The 27576-nt window shown below is 41.8% G+C and overlaps 1 protein-coding gene across 2 annotated transcripts; it reads left to right on the top strand.

Annotated features, from left to right (window-relative positions):
* The first annotated feature begins 328 nt into the window (after positions 1-328).
* DPYSL4 (dihydropyrimidinase like 4) lies at positions 329-27576 on the top strand. Of its 2 annotated transcripts, none has more exons than XM_048856980.2 (14): positions 329-727; positions 6723-6811; positions 7638-7822; positions 8791-8955; positions 10423-10484; positions 10584-10664; positions 13967-14035; positions 14155-14275; positions 15257-15413; positions 16542-16683; positions 18027-18197; positions 19980-20159; positions 23859-24030; positions 26314-27576. In XM_048856980.2, the coding sequence occupies exons 1-14, from the start codon at positions 377-379 to the stop codon at positions 26403-26405; spliced, it is 2037 nt and encodes a 678-aa protein (XP_048712937.1). In that variant the 5' UTR covers positions 329-376; the 3' UTR covers positions 26406-27576. The 2 variants fall into 2 exon arrangements, with proteins under 2 accessions (XP_048712937.1, XP_048712938.1); XM_048856981.2 differs by lacking the exon at positions 329-727 and adding an exon at positions 2199-2587.

Raw genomic sequence — 27576 nt, 5'->3', positions numbered from 1 at the left:
AAGGGAAGCGGTGACACTGTGGACACAGTTATGGAAAGGGGAGGTGACTGTGAAAGATTCAGCTGTTAGTAAAGCCACCCTGACAGCAAGTTGCCACAAAGGTGCTTTCTAGCGCTCTTTCCCTAGCAGATGAAAGTCCTAGGTGGGCTCTCCCTGGGATGTCCTCCTCGTGAACGTTCAGCACCACCGCCTTGGACAGCTCCTCGTCAGCCGGGCTCAGAGGAGAGCCCAAAGGCGTCACCTGGCCAGCGAATCACCGGCCGGGGTTCCACACGCTGGAGCCGAGGGGACCAGGCTGAGCCCCGCTCTCCCTGCCATTCCTCCCGCGGGCACCGCTCCACTGCCCAGTCCCAGGCGGGCTCCTTCGCCCGCAGCCATGGCAGAGCAGAGACAGGAGCGGAGGGAGCCCGACCTGCCCGCGTACTTCGCGGCCCTGGGCTCGGGCAGCCCCAAGCCCCGGCAGAAATTCGGGGGCATGTTCTGCAGCGTGGAAGGAGCCTTTGAAAACAAAACGCTGGACTTGGACGCGCTGAGCGGCGGCGGGAGAGGCGGCCAGACGCCGGAGCGAGGGGCGCTCCGCCAGCTCCCCGGCGACTCCCAAGGGCAGAGCCAGGCCGGCGGCGAGGCGCTGGGGAGCCGCAGCGCCCCCGCCCTCACCCCAGCCGGAGCGGAGCCTCCCCCGCCCGCTGCTGGGGCCGCAGGAGACGCGCCCGACGGCCACGCTCAGGTAACGGGGAAGCGGCGGCGCCCTGCGGGCGGAGGCAGCGGCCCGCGCAGCGCGCACGTTGCACGGGGAACCAGGACTTTCGTTCGGAAAACTTTATCGTCAGCGTTACCCCGCGGCGCCAGCAATTCAGCCAAGGGGGGTGTCTGTGGGGGGCACAGTGTGGGCCCCAACGTCAATGGGAGCGTTACCAGGGGCGTCCCCGCTGCCCTACTGGCCGGTACCAGCTGCCGGTTGGGACGTCCCAGCTCTAAGCCGCTGCCCAGCCTGGTCGGGGATGTTGCTGGAAACGGGGATCCAGGCAAAGGCAGCTGCCTTTCAGAGGCCATGCCAGGCTCGGGTGGCTCTGGGGTCTGCTGGGCTGCTCCATTTCATTTCCCTGAATCAATAGTAGCCTCCGCAGAGGACCGGGTGCCAGGTGCAGCCTGATTATTTGTTCCCATTACAAAAGGATTAGTGCGTTTGTCAGGCGAGCAATTTGACTCTGACTTTTAAGTGCAGGCCAAATGTATTCCCATCCATGGCCCCTTGGCCCAGAAAACCAGCCCAGAGCTGAACTGCTACATGTGGGGCATGCAGGGGTACACACCGGGCTTTATACAGAGAGAGAGAGAGACCAAATGAGTCATTTGCCTGCTGCCCAGTCAGGAGAACATCAGTCTGGTCATACTCATACTGGGTCCTTCCAAGGGTCCATCTAGCCCTGTATCCTAACTCCAGTGGTGGCCATGCCAGATGCTTCAGAGGGAGTAGACAGAACAGGGCAATTTATGGAGTGCCCCATCCCCTGTTGTCCAAAGGCCAGGAGGCTTTCCAAGCCAAGGGGTCCATGTCTCTGCTGCACTGGAGACCAAGCCAGTTCCACTAGTCAATGGGAGCACTGGGAAAGACGCCCTAAGAGTCTGGAAAGGAGTTGATGGCCGAGCTTGAGTGCTTTAATGGCAGCACGGTGAAGCCCTCGATCAGGCCCCTAACAGGGTAGAAGCTCAGGGTGCTGATGCGGACAAGCCCCGACTCCCTATGACTCTGATGGGAATTGCTGGAAGGTGGCTTTGAAGAGGAAAGAAAGGCCTATTTGTGCTGACAAGTGATTTGTACTAAATAACTGTAAAGACTAAACTTGGCTTACCCGGTGGGCCCCCCACACGCACACACACACTCCGTGGGTACAGTCCTAGCCAGATGCCAGGGGCATAAATGAAATCAAGCGCTTTAGAAATCTGCAGAGCATAAATCTTCAGACTTAAGAACAAACTTTCCTGACCAAAGATTCACAGAAATATATGGAGCTGCAGGATGGAAACAATGAGCCATTGGCAAGGCTCTGTCTGACACCCTCCCCTCCCTGGCTCCTGGGGGCCCCGCACAGACAGCCCAGCCATTGCTGGCCTTGGCGGGCCTGCTCTTTCTTGGCAGGCAGGCTGGTGGCGGGGTGGGGGAAGCCGGCTTTTGTTCGCGGTGCCAGGAGAGCGGGGAAGTGGCTGGTGCCTGGGGAAAGGCCCCGGCGGGCTGTCTGCATGGCTGCCTCTCTGGCGGCTGCTGTCGGGGAAGCATGAGCCTGGAATGCTAATCAGGCAGCTGCGAAGCGAGGCTGCGGGACTGCCAGAGCAGGGGGAGCCACCGAGCTCTCCAAGAACAACAGGCAGCCAGGGAGGAACAAACACAGACGCCACAAAAAGCCGCCCGCTCCGGCCACTCCGCCGAGGAGAGCCAGCCCCAGAGCCAGCAGGGACCCCCCCCCCTCCCCAGACCCCGCAGCGCACCTGCTGAGGGTGGGTTCCTGCCCCTTGCGCTCGCTCGGAAAGGAGAGGCAGCTGCGGGAAGATGTCGTACCAAGGCAAGAAGAACATCCCCCGGATCACGGTGAGAGGGAGGCCCAGGCAGCCCGGGGCCTGGCGGGGTGGCGGCTGGGGCTGCTCCCCTTTCCTTTTAGAAGGGCATTTCTCTGTGCCGAACCTCCGGTCGGCCTTTTTATTCGCAGCAGCCCGGGCGCAGCGGGCAGCTATCGGCCGGGAGCTGCTGGGTTTGCTGCAGGGCAGGAGGCGGGAGGGTGATGGGGCCACAATAACCGATCCAGCACCCTGGCAGCGCTCAGGGGACAGGGGCCGTAAAGGACAAACGTGCGGTAGCCGGGCAGCGCGGGGAAGGAGACACGGACTCGGAAATATGGGCGGTGGGGTTATTTCATGCTCGTTTTAAGATTGGGGACGGCAGGAGATGCTGGCGGAGCAGCTCCCTAGCGAGTGCTGTGATTGCGTCTCTGCCATGGCTGCGCTGCCCGCCCTGTAATCCAGGCTCCGTGTCTGGGCGGCGCGGGGAGGAGGGCTGGCCTGGCCATATCAAATATTTCTCTGCTGCATTCCCCAGATCTCAGCGGAGACAATCATGCCCCAGTAAAAAGGTCCCTGGCAGGGAGCTCGGACGGTCAGCAAACACGTTAGGAAAACAATGCGCACGGTGAGGTTGCAGATACCTACCAAGTCCCAGAGACGCCTGAGAGTAGGGGCTTTTCCCGACTCCGGGAGGAAGAGGAGAATGTATGTTGATCAGCAGCTTTGCAAATCATTCAGGCCATTGAATCTGCTTTATTTCTGCTAAGAAGCTGGCGCTCCCTTGTTTCCTAGCTCATTCCCTTTCAGGCCCTAATTTCTCATAAAGGGTTGATGGGGCCGAAGGACACAGCAGTTTGAATGTGCTTATATTGCCTTGTCCTTAGAGAGCAACATCTTTTCTCCCAGCCTACGAGTTCAGAAAATAAAAAAATAACATGAGTGACTAAGCATGGACTTTGATAACTTTGGACTTGCTTATGTGCCTAAGATAAAGTGTCTATTCGAATTTCATGTATTTATTCCCTCAATTTAGGTTGCAGGGCCATATTTTTGCCTAGTTCTGCAACATTTTAGGGAGATTGGAAAAGAATAATTATTAATAATAATTAGTATTTTTGAAATATAGTTCTAAAACATCATTTATAGATACATTATTCCTTAAGCAAGATGGGATGTGGGTTTTAGTTCTGAAATGAAATCAGACCTGGTAGAGCAAAACAGGAGGAAGTTGAAAGAGTATTCTTGGGGTTGGTCTTAGGCCTTTGTTACTACAAGCGTCCTATGAAAGCCTTTTGGAGAATTAGCGTGGTCCTTTGTTGAACATAACCTGACTTGAACTCAGAGAGGTTTCTGCAGCATTATATTGTCAGGAAGAGGCCCTTGTACAACAATAGGCATCTGCTTTTCGGATCTTGTGTGCACCTGCTTATTATCTTTCACACACCAGGGCAGCCATGTTACCTAAGAGACTACAAATATTGCTTTTAAAAGAAAGGCAAACATACATATCTTTGAATCTGAAGGGTCTATTCTGTAGGACCGCCACATTATATTTGGAAATTAGCAGAAATAAAATTTAAAAAGTATGATTTTCTATATTTAATCAGGACTTAATGTTTACTGTCTTCTTTCCCCATCAGCCCTGATCCCCATAGTCTTCTTACTCCTGGTTCATAAACCCATATCCTCTGGTCCATCCTGTAAACCCAAAGTACTAAAAAGCGAGAATACTGTAGCTCATTCACTGCAGTGGGCCTCACTCCATCCTCCATCTCTCATCACCATTGTGTTGTGGAGGAATGTGCCACACCACCCCTCAGGTCCCTATCACTGTTGTAACAGGAGCCTCCTTACCCTGATTGCCAGGACTTTTGTGGAGGAGGGGAGAAACCTTTGGGCAGCATGTTTTCTTCTTCTTCTTGGCTGGTGGGCTCTAAAATGGAGCCGCACAAGGGGAGAGAGAAATAGCACTGAGTCCCCTTTAAAAGTGTTCAATGAGTAAGTGACATTGAGTAAGCCAGAGAGAATCAGCCTGCATATGTGACAGGTTGTAAGGGACTCAGAGAGTTCAGTAAAAGCCTGGTAAGAACATCTGGCATTTTGTGGTTGTTACAGAGTGGGTGTGCTTTCAGAGCAGGGACTGGCCTGTATATTTGCATAGTGGAGGAGGCCAATAGAGCTCCCCTGGGTCAGTGATGTGGTGGCTCTTTTTGGCTGGGAAGCAAGAAAAATAGACTAAGGGCTGTGGAATATAAATGAAATATGTTTTGGAGTTTTCATAAACACAGCAAAATTGTTTAGTAGCTTTATTCATACCCCTTTGACCCAGACTGAAAAATCAAGGCCCAGAAGTGGTGTTCTGTGATTAATTTTATAATTGCACATTTCTCTGGTCCTGTAATCCACTCTCCTAGACTGTATTGTCACATGTTGTTACATCCAGCAATTATTTTTAAATGTGCATCAGAACCCTTAGCAGTGGCCATTGTAGCCCTGGGAGTAAATTCTTTAGAGTCACTGTAGGGGTCACAGTTGGAGGAAAAACTGTAATAAACTATGTTCCCATTTCACATTTAAAAATATGAGCCTGATCCTACATTTTCTTATGCATCTAAAATGCCCAGTGTGGAAAATGAGAGCGATTAGTGAAGAATCCTTTGACTAATGTCAGAATCCTTTGGGATCTGTGAAGCCCGGGGCTGCAAGAAAATCTGATTTTGAGAACCTGGAAATGTTACCGTTAATCTCCACTTTCTTATGTAACAGTGGGTGCCTAGTCCTTTTCCTTGCAAAGAGAACCTAGAAAATGTAAACTGATACAAATCAATTGCTAGAGTTGAACATTTCTCATTGATTTCCCAAAAGATCACAGCCACTCCATCAGCTCCCCTAAAGCTGACCTTTCAGATCTGTGACACTCATGCCCGTTGATTCCTCAATTTCTGTGAGAACCTCAGACCAGTTGCCATGTGTACAAGGGCAGTACCACTTTGGATACCCCTAATATTGCTGGGCCTGCTGCAAGCTGCCTCCCAGTCAGCTGTCTGCAAATACAATGGCTCCTCAACTTAGCAGCCAAAGTGGCCACTGGCCACAATGAGGCACCTTAATATCATGAGAATCAGCATGGTCTAGTGGGCTATCACAGCACTGAGAGCAAGTAACACTTGCATTCCAATCTCAGTTCTGACACTGACTTCATCTGTGGCCTCAGTCAGCTACTTAAACTTTCTGCTTCAGTTTCCCCATCAGTGAAATAGGGAGAGTAATAGTTACCTTCCTCAGAAAGAGGTTATGATAACTTATTGAATTGCTGTTTTCAATTCACTTATACAAGTGCTAAAATTCACTCGAATGCACAGAAAATCTGTCAGTAACAGCATTTGGGGGAGGCCAAGCAAGCAACCTCACATCCGTGGCTTCGGTGCACAACTGTCCCTTACAAACTCTTTTTAAAATGTTGGCACATATGCACAGACTGCAGCATAAATAACTGGTCTCCACATCTGCAGGAGGAGGCTGGTAGTGACCCTTTGTCTCTTATATAATATGAGTCAATTAAGTGTACGTTTACCAAAAGGGTCATCACATCACCCCTCTCCAAAACCAGCAGGATGGCCTTGTGCTTATTAGTGTGATCATGTTGGGCAGGAGTTATTTATATTGGAGGGTGGAGCAAAAAATGTTTTGCAGAGCTACTCAAAGCTGTGGATGTGCAATTAATGAAAAAAATGAGTAATATGTAACTTGCACGGTAGTATGTGAATGTTTTATTGTAACTTTGCCTTAATATTTTTTTTTAAAATCACTCCTTACATCTTCTGTGCAGCATACAGTTCTCTAGGCTTGTGCTGTGGAAAATATAGATTAAATCCCCTTTCTGGTTGATTTGAAGATGTTAAAACATGTTTTATTTGTATGTAAAATATATGTCATTTTAGTTTTAAATAATTCTTATACTTTTTATATGTGGAATACAGTCAGGCTTTGATATGAAATAGTTTGGGTGCATTTTTTAAACTAAATTGGACTAATAGACGTGCAAAATATTTTGTCTCAGACTTTAAGTGCAGCAGGCAATTATAGATTATTATGCATGAAGGCCTGTAATGAGTAAAACAACTTCTAAATAAAATAATCTTGGAAAACATATTTTTTTTTATTAGAGTGACCGGCTTCTAATCAAAGGAGGAAAGATCGTAAATGATGATCAATCATTTTATGCTGATATCTATGTGGAAGACAGTTTGATAAAGTAAGTTACTTAAGAAATATTTTGTATTACAATTTACATACTTAACATTGTTGGTGCAATTTAATATGAATAATCATTTCCAGAGACCCCGTTAATTTTCTCAGAAATATGTTCAAAATATTCTTTTGGAAAAAAATCAATAGTTCATAGGGCATTGGAAGAAAAAGCTGAAAGGAATACTTCCTTTCTTGAGTTCTAGCTGTGTTCTTGAAGGCAACAAGTAAAATGATCTTAGTTCTTAATGATCTTACTTCTTTAGTAGCTACTATCAAATTTGCGGTCACTGTTAGTACTAGTTGGGGAGTGGTCTAGGACTACATGAATGAAGAGAGCTGTGGGTCACATTTGATGCCCTGAAATGGGCTGGCCTGTGGGGCTGGTATTGGTGCTCTGCACTGCCATCCAGGAGAGACAGATCTGATCAATCCCATCCTAGAGTTAAGAAAGTTTTGGAGGCAGTGCTTTGCTAGTGGAGATGAGAGACTGGCTCACAATTCTCAAAAGCAACAGCTATGGGTCTGAATGAAATTTCATCCAAACTTCTGTTTCCAAAAGGATGGTGACTGTGATATGAGGCCTCACAAGAGAATATGCATCTAAGTCAGGAGAATATGGGAGAAACTTAGAGCTCCCTTAGAGTTCTGAAGACACCAACTATCCCCCATTTCTCAAAAGAGAGCATAACTGATGTGCATTGGCAGCACAGTGTGGGAAAGCTTACAGAAACATGAGCACACACACATATTCACTTTTAACAACAGGAAGTTAATACATTTTTGTCTAAATGTTATTTGCGGCTAGTAGAACTTCTTAATACTGTTTTTAGGCAAATTGGAGAAAACCTGATAGTTCCTGGTGGCGTCAAAACTGTTGATGCCTATGGCCAGTTAGTTATGCCAGGAGGAATAGATGTCCACACTAGACTACAAATGCCTGTGATGGGAATGACCTCTGTTGATGACTTCTATCAAGGCACAAAAGCAGCCCTAGCAGGAGGAACCACCATGATACGTAAGTAGCATCATTGCAATGACTCTAAGAAGTACATCTTTCAAAAAGCAAATGAGGTGTCCCACCATCGAGAAGATTGCTCAGTGTCAGTTAACACAGGAGTGAGACTTTAGGTCTGACCAGGTTAGTTACAATTGTACTAAGTATTAAGTTCCCTTTAATAAACTCTGCTTTTGTTATATGTTCCTTTTTAAAATATAAAGATTCTACTTATTATGAGGCCACTTCCCCTTTATCATTGTAAGCTATACAGGGCACCTTTTTATTTGGGCATTTTTAAATAGATGGTCACAGAAAATTTATATTTATATACCTTGCTTTTTGTAGGTGGAGAAAGAAAAGTGACTTGGTTACGAAATCAAATATTGCACTAGTTTCCAGCTCTGGGATTGTGAGAGCAAATACTTTTGAGGTTCAAAGTAAAAATTATTTTGATTACTCAATCTGATCCCAAGTAGACCGTACAAAACCAGCACACAGTTCAGTCCAGTGTTTACTCACTGGAGGCACAGAACTGAACTATAAATGGTCTCACAGGTTAATACTGAGGAGTGTAGGTAGGTGTAGTGGGAAATACAGTACCTATGCATGACTGCCATTGCTAAAGTCAAAGGAAGCTGTGCACAAATATCTAAGAGCAGAATTTGGCCCCTGGCATGTATATGATAGCACACACCTGTCTCACATCACCATATTATCTAGACACAAGGAGATGAATCCAGGTTGTACTGTTAGCCACAACTTGGAATTGACTTGTTTTGCTGGTTTTTGTCTCAGTCTTAATGGAGTTAAACACAGTTTGGAAGCTTTCATATTCCTCATTTTTAATTATCGAATAATTTGCATTAAAATTTCTCCTTCCTACCATAGAAAACTGTTAGACAAATGCATATTTATGGGCATTATAATAATGTCCCTGTGTTATCCCATCATATAAAGGCTGCTGACACTCTGCAATATTTCTTCAGTTGACCATGTATTCCCTGACTCTGGAATGAATCTGCTTGCTGCATATGACCAATGGAGAGAGTGTGCTGATAGCAAAGCCTGTTGTGATTATTCACTGCATATTGACATCACACGCTGGCATGAGAGCATAAAAGAGGAACTGGAAGCTCTAGTGAAAGACAAAGGTAAGGACAAAAAGACCAGTATTCTACTAACCTAGTTACCATCAAGAGTGAAAGTTAACACAAGAAAAAAGATCAGCTACTTTTTAGGGAAATATGCATCCCTCTAACATCAAGAAACCTCCTTTGGTAGTACAAGACAAAATTATTGGGCCTAGTTCTGAAGTCCTTACACTGTCAAGACTCCCACTGACTATATTGGAGATTTATCTGTGTAAGGAATTTAGGATTGGACCCATAGGGCCAAATTGTGCAATATTACTTCACTTTTGTAAGAAACTGGATATCAAGGGGTTAACCGGGTTACTCAGAGTATTATGGGTTGGAGCCATGCTCCATACCTTCTTCGCCTCTTGTTTAGTTAGTGGGTGCTTCCCCATTCCCCAGCCACTCTGTAATATAGTGGAATAAAGCAGCACATTCCCAGCCTGCAGTATTGAAAGTAGAGTGTATATCTTGTGCACTGACAGTCCCTTCACAAAAACTTGTACCTGTAGTTCCTGTATATAAGAACCCGTGGATATCTACCTAGTGGACATTGTCTACTGAAGAACTCACCCACCACAGGATTAGTGCATTTCACTAATATGTCGCATTAGTCACATATTTGGGGCTGTGTTTTGCGCTCAGACGCGCTACACAAATCTAATTGGCTTCAATGGCAATTGCAGTTGTACATTCAGGGACAGAATTTGTCAGTTAACACAGAGACTATTAATGAATCTTCCATTAAAATTCTCAGTGGTAGTTAAGGAAGCAGAAGCTGAAACCAGACATTTTTCATACTTACCCATATATAGTAATGAAATGGAGAGAATTTCATAGTGTGATTATAAGTTAAAAACAGTGTAAAGCAATACAATAGAAATTAACATGCTAGGCCCCAACACTAAATGAATCAGAGTACACATTAGATAGAAACGAGTTATGCATTTTGTGCAATGTAATATACGCAAGTGTTGTATACGTAATTCTATAACTAAAGGAAATTGTTTTGAATGTAGTGCTTTTGGCTTCAATTTGTACTTTTAGCTTTAATAAAATGATTCAAATACAGCACCTAGAAATGAGCCAGCATTAGAGCTTAGAATTCAAACCTGTTTGTGAAAAGGGTTAAGATTCAGATCCAGGAATCTGAACTCACCTGTGTGGTTTTGGTTCCCAGTTGGATCTAAAACTAGAAATGGGTTGTTGATTGGTTCTGGTTTAAATGCATCTAAAAACTAATGGCGGTACAACATCTTTCATGAACTACAACATTTGGGGCCCAAATCTCATAAGAACAGCTACAAGTTTTCATCCCCCTTAGTCAAAATCTGAACCCTAGCCTTGATTCAATCTCAATCCTCAACACTAGTCTAAAAACCTTACCTAGATCTGAACACCACCTTTTCCATCCCTCTCTAATAGACATGAGTGATTTGTTTTCAGCTGTGACAATAAACATACATGTAATTTATTTTTTTTAAGGTGTGAACTCCTTTCTAGTTTTCATGGCTTATAAAGACAAGCTCCAGTGCACTGACGCCCAGGTAACACAGAATAACTGAAATGCAAAACAGTAATCAACTACACTTTTTATAAACTGTACCTATCTGACTCTAGAAAATTCTTTCCTTCCTTCCTGACAGATGTATGAAATATTCAGCATTATTCGCGACCTGGGTGCCATTGCCCAAGTGCATGCTGAAAATGGAGACATCATTGACGAGGTATAGTAAATGTATCCATTTAAATTAAAAACTAGTCACAATATTAATTTAGGCCAAAATGCTGCCCTGAAATGGAGTGGCTGCACAACGGGCAGTATGGGGCAGAGCAGTGCCAGACACACTTCCAGCATTTGAGTCATCCTGCCAGCTCAGAAACAGGTGGCACAAAGCTGGCCAGGAGGCATACATTGTTGGGAGTCCCTGGCTACTTCTGTGAAAAGAATCAGCATATGCTCCACTAGTGCATGCTGCCAGTCACAGTATCACGCAGATCGTACTCCGATTGAAATTATTGGCAAAACTTTCATTGGCTTCAGTGGCTGAGTTAAGGAAACATGAGAGTCCTGGAGATGAACTTCAAGGATATCTGCAGAAGGGAATATGGATGGTACAGAAATAAAAATTCGATAAATTTGCCAGTAGAGCAAACCTTCTTGGGTCTGCAGTGTAGTGGCCAGTACAGAAGCTGGTCTCTCTCCTCAGTGCTCCCTGCAGTGTTAGGTTGGTATTCTGCCCTGATAAGGCATGTGGGAGGTAGAGGAAAATTGCTCTCTACATCTTTTTCCCTGCCTAGTCCACCCACCCACATAACAAGGCAGGACTTGGCCTTTAGGATAAGCTGATTACCTGAGCTTTGGAGGGAGTGGACTGGCAGCAAAGCCTGTTGTGACATCATATATTGGCAAAAGAGCTTGGAAGGAGATCTGGAGTCCTTATTAAAAGCAGAGGCATCATGCTGATTGTTTGCGTCCAGTTGGTTATCATCACATGTACATTTATAACAGCTGTCTGCAGATTTTAGGGATTTTTACTTCTCTAAACTGTGCCTGCTTTTGGAGATGTCTTATTCTCATTTTGTTTAAAAATTGGAGGCTCTAGCCCTGAACATTCAAGAGATTTGAGGCTTTCACAGTAGTGTACATTTCAGATGGACACATAGTTCCAAATGTAGGGTCAAATAGCAACAAGGGAGTATTTTGCATTCAAAATTTGTATTGATTTTCATTCTACCTGTCTCTAGTCTAGCCTAGAAAAATGTGAAATAAATGTTTGGAATATACAATGCAGAATAGAAGTAAACTTGTCATTCATTCCGAATAAGAATCAGGTAACTGAATGGGCAGTATTATATAAGAGATGACTTTATAATTAAATGCCATTTCTCAACACTTCAGGTAGCCTTTTTGTATCAAACAGGCCTGAACTTAAAACCAGTTTTCCCCACTAGGATTTTTCATTCTCCCTAGCTGGCTGTTAAACATAATGTGATCCCAAGCAGTTCAATATCTTCAAAAGTATTTATTTAAGCTGCAGCATGATAACATTAGAGCCCTTGAGGTGAACTTCCAGGATATTTGCAAAGGGAACATGGATGGTACAGAAATAAAAATTCCATAAATTTGGCAGCAGATTGTTCACAGAGGGCAGTAGAAAATTACAGAATCCACCCCTCCACTGATGATGGGTAGGAGTCAGCACTGCACAAAATGTGGACAATGCTAGATAAGAAGGGGTGTGGCCAGGACAGCCAAGGAATGTGCTGATTCAGCATATCCCCTGAACAGCGTCTGCTGACAGGAATAATTAGCAATTACTAGCAATAACTGCAATTTAAAGCTGTCCTTCCCCAGCAAAAACCCTGAGAGAGGGCAAACAATGGAAATACTCCTGGGTGGCTCCTCATATGATGCAGAGGGCCAAGATGGCACAGGGAGGTGTAAAATATACATGGTTATAACTATTTGATTAGTTGTGGAAAAATGGCATTTAACACGCACCTGCACTCTGCCCGTCCATCTTTGCTGGGAATGCCTCCAACATTCCATGCTGTGAGCAGTTTCAAACAGCCACATTCCCTCCTACCCCTGAACAGCCTGTTAAAGAAACATTTCCTTCACCTTCCCCCTGCTCCCCGCAACATGGGGTTTTCTTCACAAACATTACAGTGGCCTGAGGGTCAGGATGGGCAATAGTCAGCCCTTCAGTAATGACAGGTTTAGGATCGTATATCTTGCCCTCTTTCAGAGCTGCCATGGCTGCTTTACCAATAGGTAAACTAGGCAGCTGCCTAGGGTGGAAGATTTCTGGCCAGCTGCTTTTGACAGAAGATTTGGCCTGGTTGCCCCCCATCATGACAAAGGGGTGGCTGGGCCAAATCTGCCCCCCTAAGCCTATGAAGAGGTGAGCAGCACACTGAAGTTTTTCCGAGTGTGGCAGATTATCTTTAGTGGCCTCTGCAGAGCTGGCAAAGGGAGCTCTATTTCATTGGTGGATGGTGAGATTCCCAGCTTACTGATGGAACACACAGCATTTGCTCTTAGCCCTAGAGATGTTTCTCCAGTGTTAGTTATAATTTTCTCTCTCTCTGAGGCCCATGCTTTCGCCTAATGCTAAGAGCAAGGAGCTGAACTCCCTCTACCTCTATTGGCTTCTGTAGTAGTTGAGGGCAGCTGTGGATGTGCTCAGTACCTCATGGGATCAGGCCAGTGTTTAATTTGTGCGAGGGCTTTCCAGTGCCAAGCCCCAGCACCTCTAGGCTTGGCAGTTCATAGCCCCGGCACCTGGGCTTGCTGCATCAGTTATGAAAGTATAAAAATTACTTGAGTCCCAGCAGCTAATTGCTTGAGCCCTGGCACCTCTTTAATTACAAATTAAGCACTGGATCAGGCAACAGAGAAAACTGGCTCCACACGTTGAAGGCTATGAAAAAATAATACTAACAAAGGTAATAACATTCCCCTGAAAATGTGTGTGGGAGGGGATACACAGAATGCTGGACAGTGCAGTGTGGTATAAAGTCTTTTTCGATGCTCACTTGGGATGACCTGCATAAATCATTGCCACCAGGAATATGTATGGGACTTCACAAGCCCCTCAATCTGCACTTCTAAAAGGATAGGAATGCCTTGTGTGATGGAACTACCCAGCCTTCAGCCTCCTGTTCCACAGTGAGTTTGAAGTGCCTGAATGATTAGCCCAGGAAAAGCACATCGTTATCACTGCATATTGCTTAATTGTTTCTGAGCAAGTGAACACTACCAATATGTTGTCAAATCACTAGAGTGTAGTATGCTGAGTAGTATGACCAATCCCACTAGAATGTCTTGTTTATTATTGTCATAGCAGAGACGAGAGCATCTTCTTAAAATGCTCTAATTGTCATGGATATAAATGGTATTCCAGGATATTATTTAGGAATTTCCATACCCCTCAAGTACTTCTAGACATGATGTTCCAGTCCCACATTATTTTAGATTGTTCCCATCACTTACTGTTTCTCTCATTTTTCTACATTCACTTAGGAGCAAAAGAGACTGTTGGAACTTGGAATTACTGGGCCAGAAGGGCATGTTCTTAGCCACCCAGAGGAGGTAATATCTTAAGTTCTTCAAATGGACATGTTTAGAGCTTTAGAGAAGTCTCCACTCATGTTCATGAAACTAAAAGAGATGTGGTAAGATGTCACCTGGTTGTGTTCTTGTTTCCCAAGGTTGAAGCAGAGGCAGTGTACCGTGCAATTACAATAGCAAAACAAGCCAACTGCCCATTGTATGTCACAAAAGTAATGAGCAAAGGTGCTGCAGATGTGATAGCTCAAGCAAAACGAAAAGGTAAAACACCACTTCACATTTACCCACTAATTAAAACTTTTTACTTGTCTGCAATAAAAGGGAGCTAAGAGTTCATAATTAGCCAATTTCTAGTACACCTGAAAAGCACAAAACTTGATGTTAGCTTCAGTTTTCAAAATGTACTGGAGTTTAATTGCACTGAAGTGAACTCAAAAGAGTTGAAGAGATTGGCTGAAGACTTTGCTACACAAGCCTCATTAGGTGGAGTTGGAAAAAAATGTCAAGAATTCATTTCCAACCTCTTGTCATGCTTTGAATGGAAAAAATGAAACTGGGAATGACTGAGAACTCAAACTGCTGACACACTGGGAACTAATATTCCTCCAAGGAAACAAGGTAACACAATACCTAGAATGTAGTAATTCAGACCGATCCTCAGCTGGGGATCTCCATTGAAGCCAATGGAGCTGTGTTGACTTACACCAACTGGGGTGGGAATCTGGCCCACAGTGCATGGACGTGAGTGACAGAAGTGAGAGACAGAAATATCCAATCATAAACATACAAGACTGTGTCTATCCCAGGTGTAAATCAACTGATTTAAATGGAGTTACATCAGGAGGGTGCATTTTGCCCACAGTTTTTGTGTAATTTTTGGTATCTCATTGAGAGGGATTTTTAAACACTTTCCCCTCCCTGTTGCAAATAAGGAGCCATGTCCTGAAGTGTTTGTTCTGCTTTCTTTGGCCTTTCTCAGCAAAAAATAGGACTGAATAGACTCTAGGGTTTGGCCAAGACTGTTTTTTGATTGGTACTTTGTACTTTTACAAGGAATACTGTTCAATTTTGTAGCAATCTGATTGGCTGACAGAAATTCAGAAAACTGAAACACAGAGAAACTGGCTCAAACCATCTTTTATTCCTAATCTTAGCATTTGTCTACACTGTGAGAAAAGAGAGTACACCATCGGGAGTATGTTACATATTTTCAGATTATGTATTAGCATTATTATTCTTTAGGCACAGTTGTGTATGGAGAGCCAATTACAGCGAGTCTTGGCACTGATGGATCACACTACTGGAGTAAGAATTGGGCCAAAGCTGCAGCCTTTGTTACATCCCCTCCAGTTAGCCCTGACCCTACTACATCTGATTATCTCACTTCTCTGTTATCATGGTGAGTTGGCAAGGAGAATAAATGACAGTGGCATGCGGAACAAAACCCAGTCCCTGGGGTTATTATTATTCAACCACAGAGATGGGCCCAAAGAGCAGAGTGGAGTTTTGATCCAATCACCTTATAGTTCCATGCTGTCTGGATCTGGGGTTTTGGCTTAGGGTCTTCGCTAGTCATCACCAAAAAGCTCACTGAATAGAAGCATTCAACAGCACTCCTTGTCAGCTAAAGTACTATTCAGCCTGAATAGGGATGGAAAAATCAGCTCCCAAAGTAACACATGAAGACTGTGTAGGGTGAGACTATTGACCTATAGAAGGGCAGCTATAGTAGTAAATATTCTGCCCTAATTAGTCTCCTGATGAGAATTATTTTGCATTCTCTGAGATTTCACAAAATTCTTCTCTCTAGAGGTGTGACTGGACTCTAGGGAAGCAAACAGATTTTATTTGATGAATCTTTTCCCTGTGGAATAATGTCCACTAACAGATAATAAAATATGCATATAATTCAATCTAAATACAGCCTTGACATAAATCAAGAAGGATGTTTCAGGGCTCCATAAGCAGATGTCTGCAGAGAGTCTCATTCCAGAGAACCACCTCAGCTCTCCCCTTTCCTTCTCCCAACCCTATCAGCCTATCTCAAATTTGTTGAGTTATAATAGATTCTGGTATATAGAATCTAGTTTTGTCCTGGGTCAGGCCATAGCCAGGAATACACCTGATATAAAAGGTCCTTTAGAATAATTTCTTGAAAGGCTGTCAGGGCCAAAAGGATGGATCAAGAATCAAGACTGGGATGTTGATTTAAGGAGTGCAGTTCCTGGGGATTTAAGGTAACATTTTCAGAAGTATCTAGGCGCTTAAATCCAATGGACTTAAGAACTTAAATCACTTAGGCACCTTTGAAAATTTTACCCTAAGGATGAAATTCACTGCTGCACAGAAGGCTAAGCACAAGACCTATGAGCCATTTATGTCACACTTAACCTGCTACACAGGAGATAATTTCACTCTGAAAGAGTATATAGTTGCATAGAAAAGGCCCTTGAATTATTACACTGAACAATACAATCTGAGCAATCAGTTTTGTCCATTAACTGCATTTTGGTTTGTTTTAACTCAGTGGGGATCTGCAGGTTGCAGGCAGTGCCCACTGCACATTTACCACCGCTCAGAAGGCAGTAGGAAAGGATAACTTTACCCTTATTCCAGAGGGAACAAATGGCATTGAAGAAAGAATGTCAATAATTTGGGAGAAGTGTGTGGTAAGTAACTAAATAAGTGTAAATGTTTGCTGAATTATCAATGCAAGTGCGTGCAAGTGGCATTTTTGTCAGATATGAGGATTTAGACAATAGCAAGATTTTCTTTAATGGAAGGAAAGAGGTACATGATCATCTTACATTGCTAAATTCCTCATTGTATGACATTATCTAGGCTGCTACTTAAAAAAGCTTTGCTAATGAGAGAAAATATATCATTTGAATGTAAATATCTTGAAAGAGCTTCTTATTAGAAGAATATTCTATCCCATTCTGAACTGTGATCAGAAATAAAAGTCTATCCAGAAGATTTTTGTAAAGGCAAGAAATGGAGTTTCCATTTGTATTCTTTTCCAGTAGGCCTGGGCAAGATATATGGAATTTATTCATTTGTAATTTCTGCAACATTATAGTTCCCTCAAAATAAGTTGTGAGTCTCTGTGTTGACCTCAATAAGCTTTGGATCAGGTCCACAGTGAATCCTGAGTGTAGTTTGTTATTAGAGACACAAGGTGGGTGAGGTAATATCTTTTATTGGACCAGCTTCTGTTGGGGAAAGACAAGCTTTCGAGCTACACAGAGCTCTTCTTCAGGTTTGTAAAAAGCACAGCTGACATAACAATGCACTAATTGTTTAGCCTATACTAAAAATGTTCACCTTTGAAAATATTGATCATCATCTTCACTGGAGCCCTGTCTCTCTGTCTAGGTTCTTATACCTCACCCATCATTATACTATCTGAGCCCTTTCTTCTGGTACCTCCAGTTTCTTGTATCCTTCTCCGAGTAGCATATTGAGGATCAATAACACTTAGGAAGCTCCGGTTCCAATAAACATGAAAATTTTCTATCTAAGACAAGAAATTATATAATCTGAAGACTGACTCACTTCAGTATCAACTAAAGAAAGTTCTGGATGTGAGCCCAGTACTTGCTGAGAGAAGTGAGTCCTATAGATGAAAGTGCTGCCAGATGAATGATAATGATACATAGTAGTTGCCATAGACCTCTCTGTAGCCTCACTTCACCATGTACACTTATTATTCAGTGTTGTGGGATGCAGTGTCTGTTGTGTTGAGCAGTATTCCTGTCATAGGAGTACCTACATAGTGACTATAAAATGGGAGCTGTAATCAGTTTTCAAACATGAAACATTCTAACAGTTTTTAATTACTAGTCCTGCAGGGACAGCCAATTTTTGAATTAAACGCGCGGCCCACGATTGTGCGATCTTCTCTATGTACAAATATCATAAATTCTAGATGAAATTGCAAATTCATTTCTGATAAGACCTCATTTTCTGTAATAGTTTTCCTTTCTCAGTCTCCTTTCTTTCTGATTTCCAGGCCTCAGGGAAGATGGATGAGAATGATTTTGTAGCAGTGACCAGTACAAATGCAGCCAAAATCTTTAATTTTTATCCCAGGAAGGGACGAATTGCTGTAGGTTCTGATGCTGACCTAGTTATATGGAATCCCAAGGCTACAAAAATTGTCTCAGCAAAAACCCACCATCTGGTAAAATCATTTTGTGAGATTTAATTTCTTTTTTTTTATATAGGATTTTGCAACCAGGGTGTATTAGTGAAATAATGTATTCCCTTTAATCAGAGAGAAATTGAAACAGAGAGAATTTGGGTAAAATAATAGTATCATTGTTTATTAAATCTCAGTGGGAGAAAGGAAATAAATCCCTTTTGTTATTGGCATTTACTGCAATGGCACCAAAAATATGTAGAGTAATGCTCTAGAATAGTGCAGTAGTAAAACAATACATGATGACCATTCTTTTGCTGTAAATGTGATACTATTAGTATGTACTGTATAGGCATAGAAAAAAAATGTACAACCCTAACCTGAACATTTCCCTGTCCCAGCCTTTCTCCTGAATTCCACTGAACAACCTTGAATTGCTGAACATGTGGAATTTTAAAGGGCTTTAAAAGATTTAACTAAACTATTGAGATAGAAGTTTGTTTTAGTTAGCAAATTACTGGGATTGTTGATATATTCCCTGAGGGTTGGATAAATGCAAGGGCTGTACTCTTTCAAATGTAAAACTAAAAAGAGGAAGCAAGATTGATTCCATTTCGGACAGCTATGTAGGGACCATTCATACTGGAACAAACCCTGGGGTCCTTACTCTGTGTTTACTCAGCCCTTTCTCTGGTAAATTCCCACTTCACCAACTGGAACTTTAGGCTAACTTGTGGGGATGAATATCACCTACTTAGGAACGCCTCCTTACCCTTATCTCTGCAAATGATTCACCAGCTGAGAAACTACCCCCACTCTCAAAAGCCATTTGCCAAAGGGAATCTTTCAACAACATGAGTCTTATTGGAGAGCCAAACCCAGCTTTCCTACCCCTTCCCTGGTCCCAAATAGGCTTGTCTCTCTCTCTTTGGTAATATTCCACTGGGGAAAGACTCAGTGTCTGTTCAAACTGTACCTTCTCTAGGGTTTCCCAGTTCATAGGTATCCTAAAATGAACTCCCATTTGAAGGGTTAGTGATAAAACTACATGTAACATTAGTAAAATGTAGAGGGTAGAACTGATTTAAATTATTTTGTTGAAATATTTTTGACAAAATGTGACTTTTTGACCAAAAGGAAATATTTTTCAGAAAATGAAATTTTCTTGTCTTTTGTTTGAACAGAAACTGATGTGTTTCAGTTAAAAATTGCTTTTCAGTTTGATTTTCAATAAAGAAAAATTTGCCTTTGCTCTTCAGAAACCAAAAATTATTACCTTTGTATCAAAAATTGTTTTTGAAAGATGAAGAAGATTTTTCATTTGGAGATGGGGAGAATATTTTTAAAAAGAGAAAAAAAACTCCATGGGAAGTTTTGAAAAATGAAATGCTTTCAAATTTCCCACAAAATATAACTGGAATTTTTCAACCAGTTCAGCTAGACAACTTGCGGTTTCCTGACAAACATAGCAAAAGATTCCGTCAGTCCAGGGTAAGTTTCAGCAGAAGCCTGCTGGGGATCTAGGTTAAGCAATTGGAACTTATTCATACCTAAAATTGGGCTCTGGTTTGCTTCACAAATGGCATAGTGTGTGGGTTAGGCTAGTACTAAATGTTCATGAATTTTGTTTGTCCATTCCAGTTTGCTTTAGCTCACCAAACTGATAGATAATCTTATTTTTTCATATCTAATCTAAAGGATTATTTAAGGAATGATTAATTATACATGAAGAAGGCATTACAAAAATTGGGTAGGCTGTGGGTTTATGGCTTTTTTGTTCTTAGCCCTAAACTAACTCTGAATATCCTGGTTTGGATTTGTCAGAATGTGGAATGTAATATATTTGAAGGAACAGAGTGCCGTGGTTCTCCTACTGTGGTTATAAGTCAAGGAAAAGTTGTGCTGGAAGATGGAAACCTCTTTGTCATTCAAGGGTCTGGTCGCTTCGTTCCTAGAAAGACATTCCCTGATTTTGTTTATAAAAGAATAAAGGCAAGAAACAGGGTAAGGAGAATTTTTATTTGCAAGAAAACAATCTCTGTTCTGATTTATCCCTTTTTTCATATTGCTATTAGTGTTGTGTTGCAGCATCCCAGAGCCTTCTGGTAGGACCGAGAAGGGAAAGGGGGCCCTTTACAGGAGCAAAAATATAATTAATGTTATCTGCTTGTAGGCCTTGAAAACGTGTAAAACTATCAAATAACTGCTCTTGTGCATTGCCTGGCTTATGCATAAACAATGTTACTGTTCAAATGACAATTCTTACACCTGATACCACTTATTAATTCACATTCATCTTAAAATAAAAGAAAACTGTATTGAATTTTAATATGCAGTTCCATCAAATATGTTGTACTGGATGATAAGGTATGTACTGGACAAATAGAATGTCTTCAAGGAGATTCAAGGGTAAACTAATCTACTAATTACAGGAGAGTAGACAGGAAAAGTACAAAGACGTAAGATGCATTATGTATCTAATTGCATGGTCCTTCTAAATTCAATTTGAAAGGTAAAAGATTTTAAAATAATGTATTTCATCTGAATGACATGATACGTTATAATGAAATGATGGCAACATTTTTACAATTTAATTGTAGATATTTCTCATTAGAGATGTCCTGGGCTGAGTGGGTCTCTGATATTTTTATTTCAAATAGCCAATGTAGGAAACCACACTTTGTGATATATCCCATAACGAAATTAATTAAGTTCTTCTCACAGGTCTTTTCAGCCATTGTTGGCAAATGCTTATTGCCTCCAATTGTGCAAATTGGTCATTAGTATGTTCTGGACAAATACTTTAAATCTGTTACATGCATGTTATTGTAGCAAGTATGTGCTCATCCAAGAATGTTTAGACTGGAGAAAATTCTAAACAATGTCAAAGTCAATGGGGATTGCAGGGGAACAGGGAGTTCCTAATACCTCTCTGGATTTGACTTACTCTTTAGGTTGCCCATTTGTGCCCTGGATTGCTAGTATGCAGGGTTGCTCTCTTCCTGCTTGCCATATCCCCTGTGCTGGCAACTGGAAGAAGGGGTAACATAGGAACTATTAAGGCAATTCTGTCACAGGAATGATCTATTTCTGTATGTAAGTAAATAGTTAATAGATAAGGTGCCAATACAACGAGCTCAGAAATATTTTCCATAGTTCCTTCATTTTATAGGACCAATAAGACTTATTCTACACCAGGGATCGGCAAGCAGCCCATCAGGGAAATCCGCTGGCGGGCTGGGATGGTTTGTTTACCTGCAGCATCCACAGGGCACGGTGTGCCGTTCCAGGCCATGGGGGCTGCAGGAAGCAGCATGGGCCGAGGGATGTGCTGGCCGCCGCTTGCCGCAGCTCCCATTGGTCTGGAATGGCGAACTGCAGCCAGTGGGAGCTGCGATCTCTGAATCTGCGGACGCTGCAGGTAAACAAACCGTCCCGGCCTGCCAGCGGATTTCCCTTATGGGCCACGTGCCAAAGGTTGCCGATCTCTGTTCTACACTAGCTTCCTTTGGTGACTCTTTATATCATCTCTTAGTTGCACCATGGCTCCATTTTTCCATGTGTTTTGTGGATGTTTTCATTATTTGATGTATGGAGGGCAAGTATCAGTAACCACTTCATTTCTCCCAGATACACCAATGCACGTGGGCAACTACAGCAATAACCACATGATGTGATTTACTGTAGCTTTTCTTTTCTCTGTGAATTCATTGCTGTAATAGAGGTACAACAGTGGAAGCCAGAACAAGTAAAAGAAACTGACAGAGCCCTTTAAAAACTATAAATCCTGTTCATGGCAGCTAGCCTTAGCTTTTAAAGCTGGTCATTTAAAACTAGAGTGGAAGCAATGATCTGTGCAGTGACCATATTACCTGCTCTCTCACCCACCTGCAGTCCTTCCTAAGTTTCTGGTATGGCCATGAAAATGAAACTTATCCTGTAATATGAAGAATTGCTCCTGTATGCTCTCCTACCTGCATTTTCCCCTCATATCTTTCACCCTTCTTAACTGGCAGATAAGCGATTGCTAAGTCTGGTTGATCCCACTTGATGTGACAAAAGGCCTCCAGGCTATTTGCTACTAATCAAACTCCATCTATGTTATGTTTGAAAGTAAAAACATTGTGTCATTTTTCATCATCCAAGAAAGGCACTTTGCTAAATATAAACTTTTGCTCACATGAAGCTGGAGGTTCCTAGACTCTGAGTTAAGCATCAGATCAGGTGGTCGCTGATTGCTTGTGAAGTTAATTCATGTGGGCAGTCACATTTGATATTATGGGCAGTTAGTCTGGTTGTCTGCATTACGTTTTTTGGTCCCTTGTCTAGCAATGGCTTTTTGGAGAGAGAAAAGGGTCCAAAATGGTGTTGGAAAATATTGCATTGGATATCAACTTTACACAGTTTTCAGTGTTACAGAGATGAAGATCAGATGGCATGACAGGTTAGCAATGAAAGTGAAATGCTATTTGAAAATGCAGAATAGTTATTCTTTACAATTTATATCTGTCCTGACTTCATTATGCTCAAACCCAACCCTTTTTTTATTTTCTAAATGCTCTGTTCTAGTTTTTTATCATAAAATGACTGGTACATTGTGTGGCTTGGGATGAGAAATGGCTATCTGCAGGTTATAATGTGAATGGAGTACTCGTATTGTAGCTATTTCTCTGCACTAACTTCAGATCTTTTTACCAGTCAAGAAGATGGATGGTTTAAAGTAGCACCTGATGCAATAGGACATTTTAATCATGCCCTGTCAAGTTCGGTTGAGTTGTGTCACATCAGAACTCACAACATACCAAAGGGAAAACAGAATGGAATGTGAGGTGGAAAAATGCCATTTTTGTGTGTTCTCTGTAACAAAAAATAAAAATACAGTAAGTCTTTTGCCAATAAGCCAAAATTATGCACTGCTCCTTCCTCATGTCCACTGCAAAGTTCCAGTCTAGCCCTGGAGAGGAAAATATTGATCTCAGTGTTAGGAGGTGAAGAATACTGGTTTAAAGAATCAACTGGATTGCAAGCTGTTCAGGGAAGGGCCAATAACTTTCTGTGGCAGTGTACAGTGCTCAGCATGCACTGAGGCGCAGTAAAAATAAAGACATTAACAGGATGAATAGTAATAAAATTAATGATAGAACCCTGAAGACACACTGGGCTCGATTCTGACACATTGGGCTTGATTTATTTTCCCTAAGGCCCCTTTACACAGTTCTAGCAGTGTAAAGTGGCCTGAAACTGGGTGTTGTTGTAATTTAAGTTGAGAGCAGCGTAACGGCCTTAGTGTACCATGCTCACTGTGTCTAAGATACCCTGACAGCAAACACTTCCTATTTCCTCTCCCTGTATTATACTTTGGGGGAGCCAGGGTACCATATCATCACCAGGTGGCCAATTTAATGGAAAGGGACCTTTGTATGGGAGACTGACAAGGATGATGGAGCCCAAAACTGACCTGCCATTTTCTTTTTATGCCGGCCAAAATCTATGTAACTCCTTGTAAAATAATTTTCCAGAGCAAATGTTTAATGTTCTTTCTTCTCAAACAAATAACCTAAACCTATGTGCAACCCTACAATAATAAATCAGGATATGTATGACGGAGAGAAGAAAAATCAGTAAGGGAACAGATTTCAGCTTGAAGCTTCTCATCATTTCATCCAGAATCAACTCACATATTTATCCTCTATCTCACTACAGCTTGCTGAAATTCATGGTGTTCCCAGGGGGCTTTATGATGGGCCAGTTCATGATGTCATAGTGACTGCTAAAGCTGTAGCCCCCACTCCTACTTCAAGGATAGCTCCCTGTTCAGGCAAAATACCAACTCTTCCTGTCCGTAATCTGCATCAGTCAGGGTTCAGCTTGTCTGGTAAGTTTGCTCAGTGGGTACAGTAGCATTTGCAGGTAGAGATGAACATGGGTAGCTTAGACTGACTGAGAAGTGCAAATATTGTTTACAAACCATACCCCAGTCTTGCAGTGAGCTCCCTGCAGGCAGACCTGTGCACCCATGAGGAACCCTGCTGAAGTTAAGGCAACTCCAAATGGATGCTAGGGGTCCATTCAAATTGAGCTCAATGGCAGGGTCAGAGCTTATGTTATTTACTTAAGTAGAAGGAAAAGATTGAGGTCTAGAATTGCATAAGTAATTTCTGCTAATGTAAAAGACAAATTGTATTAATAACTAAGTTTATGTGATGATTGCCTTGCTGCTTTTGAGAAATCACTTTTCCTGCTACAGTACAATTTGCAGAGCTATCGTATCTTACATACAAAAGCAACACAAAATTCTTCCAGATGGTTGAAAGCTATCCATGCAAATACATTAAAGTATGTAGGTCACAAGATAACAGAGAAGATGCATGTCAAGTTTGAATTTAAAAATGAGGTGGCCAATGGATATGAAACAGGGAAGATAAAGGAGCCAAGGACAGGCATCAATCTGATGAGGTCTGACAACAGAGGTTGAAATCTTGGCCCCATTGAAATTGATGGCAAAATTCCTATTAACTTCACTGGGGCCAGGAATTCAGCCTGAGTTGTGTCCTTTTCCGATTCCATAAAAGAAGTGGTTGGATATGTAGGAAAGGAAGATGGCTGAGATGCAAACAAACAAAGAAAAGGCATCAAGTAGTATTATATGGTTAAAGCACAAAGGTCAGGACAGATGGGGAAGGAGAGAGTGAGAAGGAATCATAGTTACAGAAGAGAAAAGTACTAAACACATATATAGCAATTGACAAATTCAGCACTGTGGCTAGAGTGGAGGCAAGATGACAAATGTTCATGTACAGTAGCTTGTTTTAGGGGAGGTCATTGGCTAGATGAAAAGATAGTCTCTCAAGATTTTATTTAAAAAAGGGAGAATCACAACTAAACTAGTAGCTAGTAGGGGAAGTTGATATAAGGAGGAATGGTCACCCAGATCTTATAATGAATGCTCAGAGCAGCAGTACTTCAGCCAATGGCTGGGAGACTGTCACATCTCTATAAAGGCATAATACACTCACATAGAAGATTTACTGCTTGTGAGTTTCCTGAATTGAAGATGCAAACCATGACAGCCATCCCTTTTTTTCCCTTTCATTAGGAAAGGGAAGAGTACTGCATATCTAGTTGTACAATGGTAGGTTTAAATTTATTTCATGTTCATTTTGATATATATCCTGGTGTAAATAAAGTTGAAATTTGACTTCTACATACAAAAAATCATACTGTGAAAGATCGTTTCCGCTATTTTATCCACAGTGATGCAATTTTGAGTTTTATTTGAATCGTGGGAGTACCACACGCACTTTCTTAAGTTATTTGGCATATATGAACATCATGCATGTGCTGCTCAACTTAGTGTCACACTGTATTTGATGCATGAACATGTGTGCCATAGCTCAGAAGAATTTTGAAAGCAAATGCCACATTATACAGTGACGGATAAAACTCTGCACTTAATTGACTGAGATCACATGGATCCTAGACAGCTTTACATGAAATGAAGTCCCAAAATGTTATTATCTGGAAACTATTTATTCATGGAGAAACAAACCATTACAAAGAATTTCTAGAATCAGTATGCAAAGGATCTTTCCAGGAAACCGGTTAGAATTTTCCAGTTCCTTCCAATCATAATACACTCTTTCATTGTATTTGACAGCATTTCCTATAATTAATCCTTTTAATTTAGTCTCATTATGGATCCTGGCATGTTTAGTTTCCCCACTACTAAGCTTGAAATATGCTTTGGTTAGATCTCAATCTGAGTGTGAAAACATAATAATGTTATTTAATCTTCAAATTATCAGTATAGTTTGTAGCTTCAGTGCTGATTAGGAGGGTTGGTAAAATTCAAAAGCATTGTAACTACAAATTACAAGATTCTACAGATCCTACAGTTCATTGGTTATGTCACTGCTGCATACCTTATTTATAAAGTTGTCCCAAAGTGTAAAAAGTGCAGGTATTTATTTTTGTTTGAATTTTATTGTTCAGTTCCAAATCAGTATGCATTAAGGACAAATAAATTGCTATTGATTACTCATGTACATATACCGTATATTGTTATGAACAAAAACATTTCATTTAATAATTCCTGTATTTAAATCAATGGGGTCGTCACTTGTTTGTAGCCCTTCAATTTCTATGTCTTCTCTTCTAGGATCTCAAACAGATGACCATATTGCAAGACGCCCTGCTCAAAAAATCATCGCACCCCCTGGTGGACGTTCCAATATTACATCTTTGTCATAATGATTCCAAATGTGATGTATTGTATTCCCTGCCAATCAGTCTTGGGTTCCACTGGAGCAGGTGATCTGGGGAACAGCATTTTTCAAATCTGTTTCGCATTTACAGAAAATGTATCTTAAAAGACTGCCTTGTTTACACTCACCCAGAACACCTTGCTTTATGAGCTGTAAGCAACAGAAGTACAGCTCTAAGTAGCAACCTTACCAATTAATTATATGGCCATAATGTACACTGCCAGGGCAAGGGGCTTGGGTGGAGTGGACACCATGGAAATATAAAATTGATCTGCCATCAAGCTCAGGATAAAATTAACCATGTGTCAGTTTACCCACCCCCCATCCTTCCCTGAGTGGAAAATAGGCTAAAAATGCCCAAGATAATAGAACTCCCATCAAGTATTTTAAATATGTTTCTCTCTCAAATAGATATTCAGCAGATCTTTGACACATGCATGTAAACAATAAGAAGTTCATTTAAAAATGTGTTCAGCTGTGCTGCTAGCTGTCTTGTAATCAGGACAAATCTGAAGACATGTTTTGTGTTTAATAGGTTCTTTGTTTCCTTTCCAATAACAACTACTGCCCTTTGTATTCTAAGGAATTTTAACTGGTAAACACTCAACTCTGTATGTTTTTAATACAGTTAGTTATATATATTGTGGTTGAAATGATCAGTAATCATATATTTATACTATCTCATTGCGCAGGCCTTGAACATGCCTTGGGAATCATTGTCACTCTGTACCAATGTGACAGCATGAATATAAGAAATTGAAGTGTGGTCTGAATGTTCATGGAGTTAGTTGTCATAGTGTCAATATAGGCATACTAATGCATTGAGTTTTTTGGGTTTTTTTAATAGTTGTATTTCTGGAACACAGAGACGACAGTGGAAGTTCCAGTGTATTTTAGTCTTTTTGTTAGACTCGTTTTTTAAAGATTATTTATACAATTTTCCAAGTAACAAGCGGAGGCAAATTGAAGGCCAGTTGCATCTGATGGACTCTTTTATAAAGCTTAATACAACAGGTTTATTATATTTAAAGCTATGTACAGTAAAGGTGATCTTATATGCAGTATCATTCCATAAAACTATGCATGTAATGTCAACAGAATCGCTATTTTGTTTCTCGTTCATTGCTTTCAATAAAGTTTGTTGGAAATCACCAAAA

The sequence above is a fragment of the Caretta caretta genome, chromosome 7, assembly GCF_965140235.1.
Source record: "Caretta caretta isolate rCarCar2 chromosome 7, rCarCar1.hap1, whole genome shotgun sequence".
Lineage (NCBI taxonomy): Eukaryota > Metazoa > Chordata > Testudines > Cheloniidae > Caretta > Caretta caretta.
This window is presented reverse-complemented; position numbering and strand designations above follow the sequence as displayed.

What these genes read in the sequence shown, in the direction of transcription:
- DPYSL4 (XM_048856980.2), top strand. Translation starts at nt 377, where the DNA reads ATGGCAGAGCAGAGACAGGAGCGGAGGGAGCCCGACCTGCCCGCGTAC. An exon ending in CTCACTTCTCTGTTATCATG is followed by an intron (nt 15,414 to 16,541) that starts GTGAGTTGGCAA and finishes GTTTTAACTCAG; the next exon opens with TGGGGATCTGCAGGTTGCAG. An exon ending in GAATAAAGGCAAGAAACAGG is followed by an intron (nt 20,160 to 23,858) that starts GTAAGGAGAATT and finishes ATCTCACTACAG; the next exon opens with CTTGCTGAAATTCATGGTGT.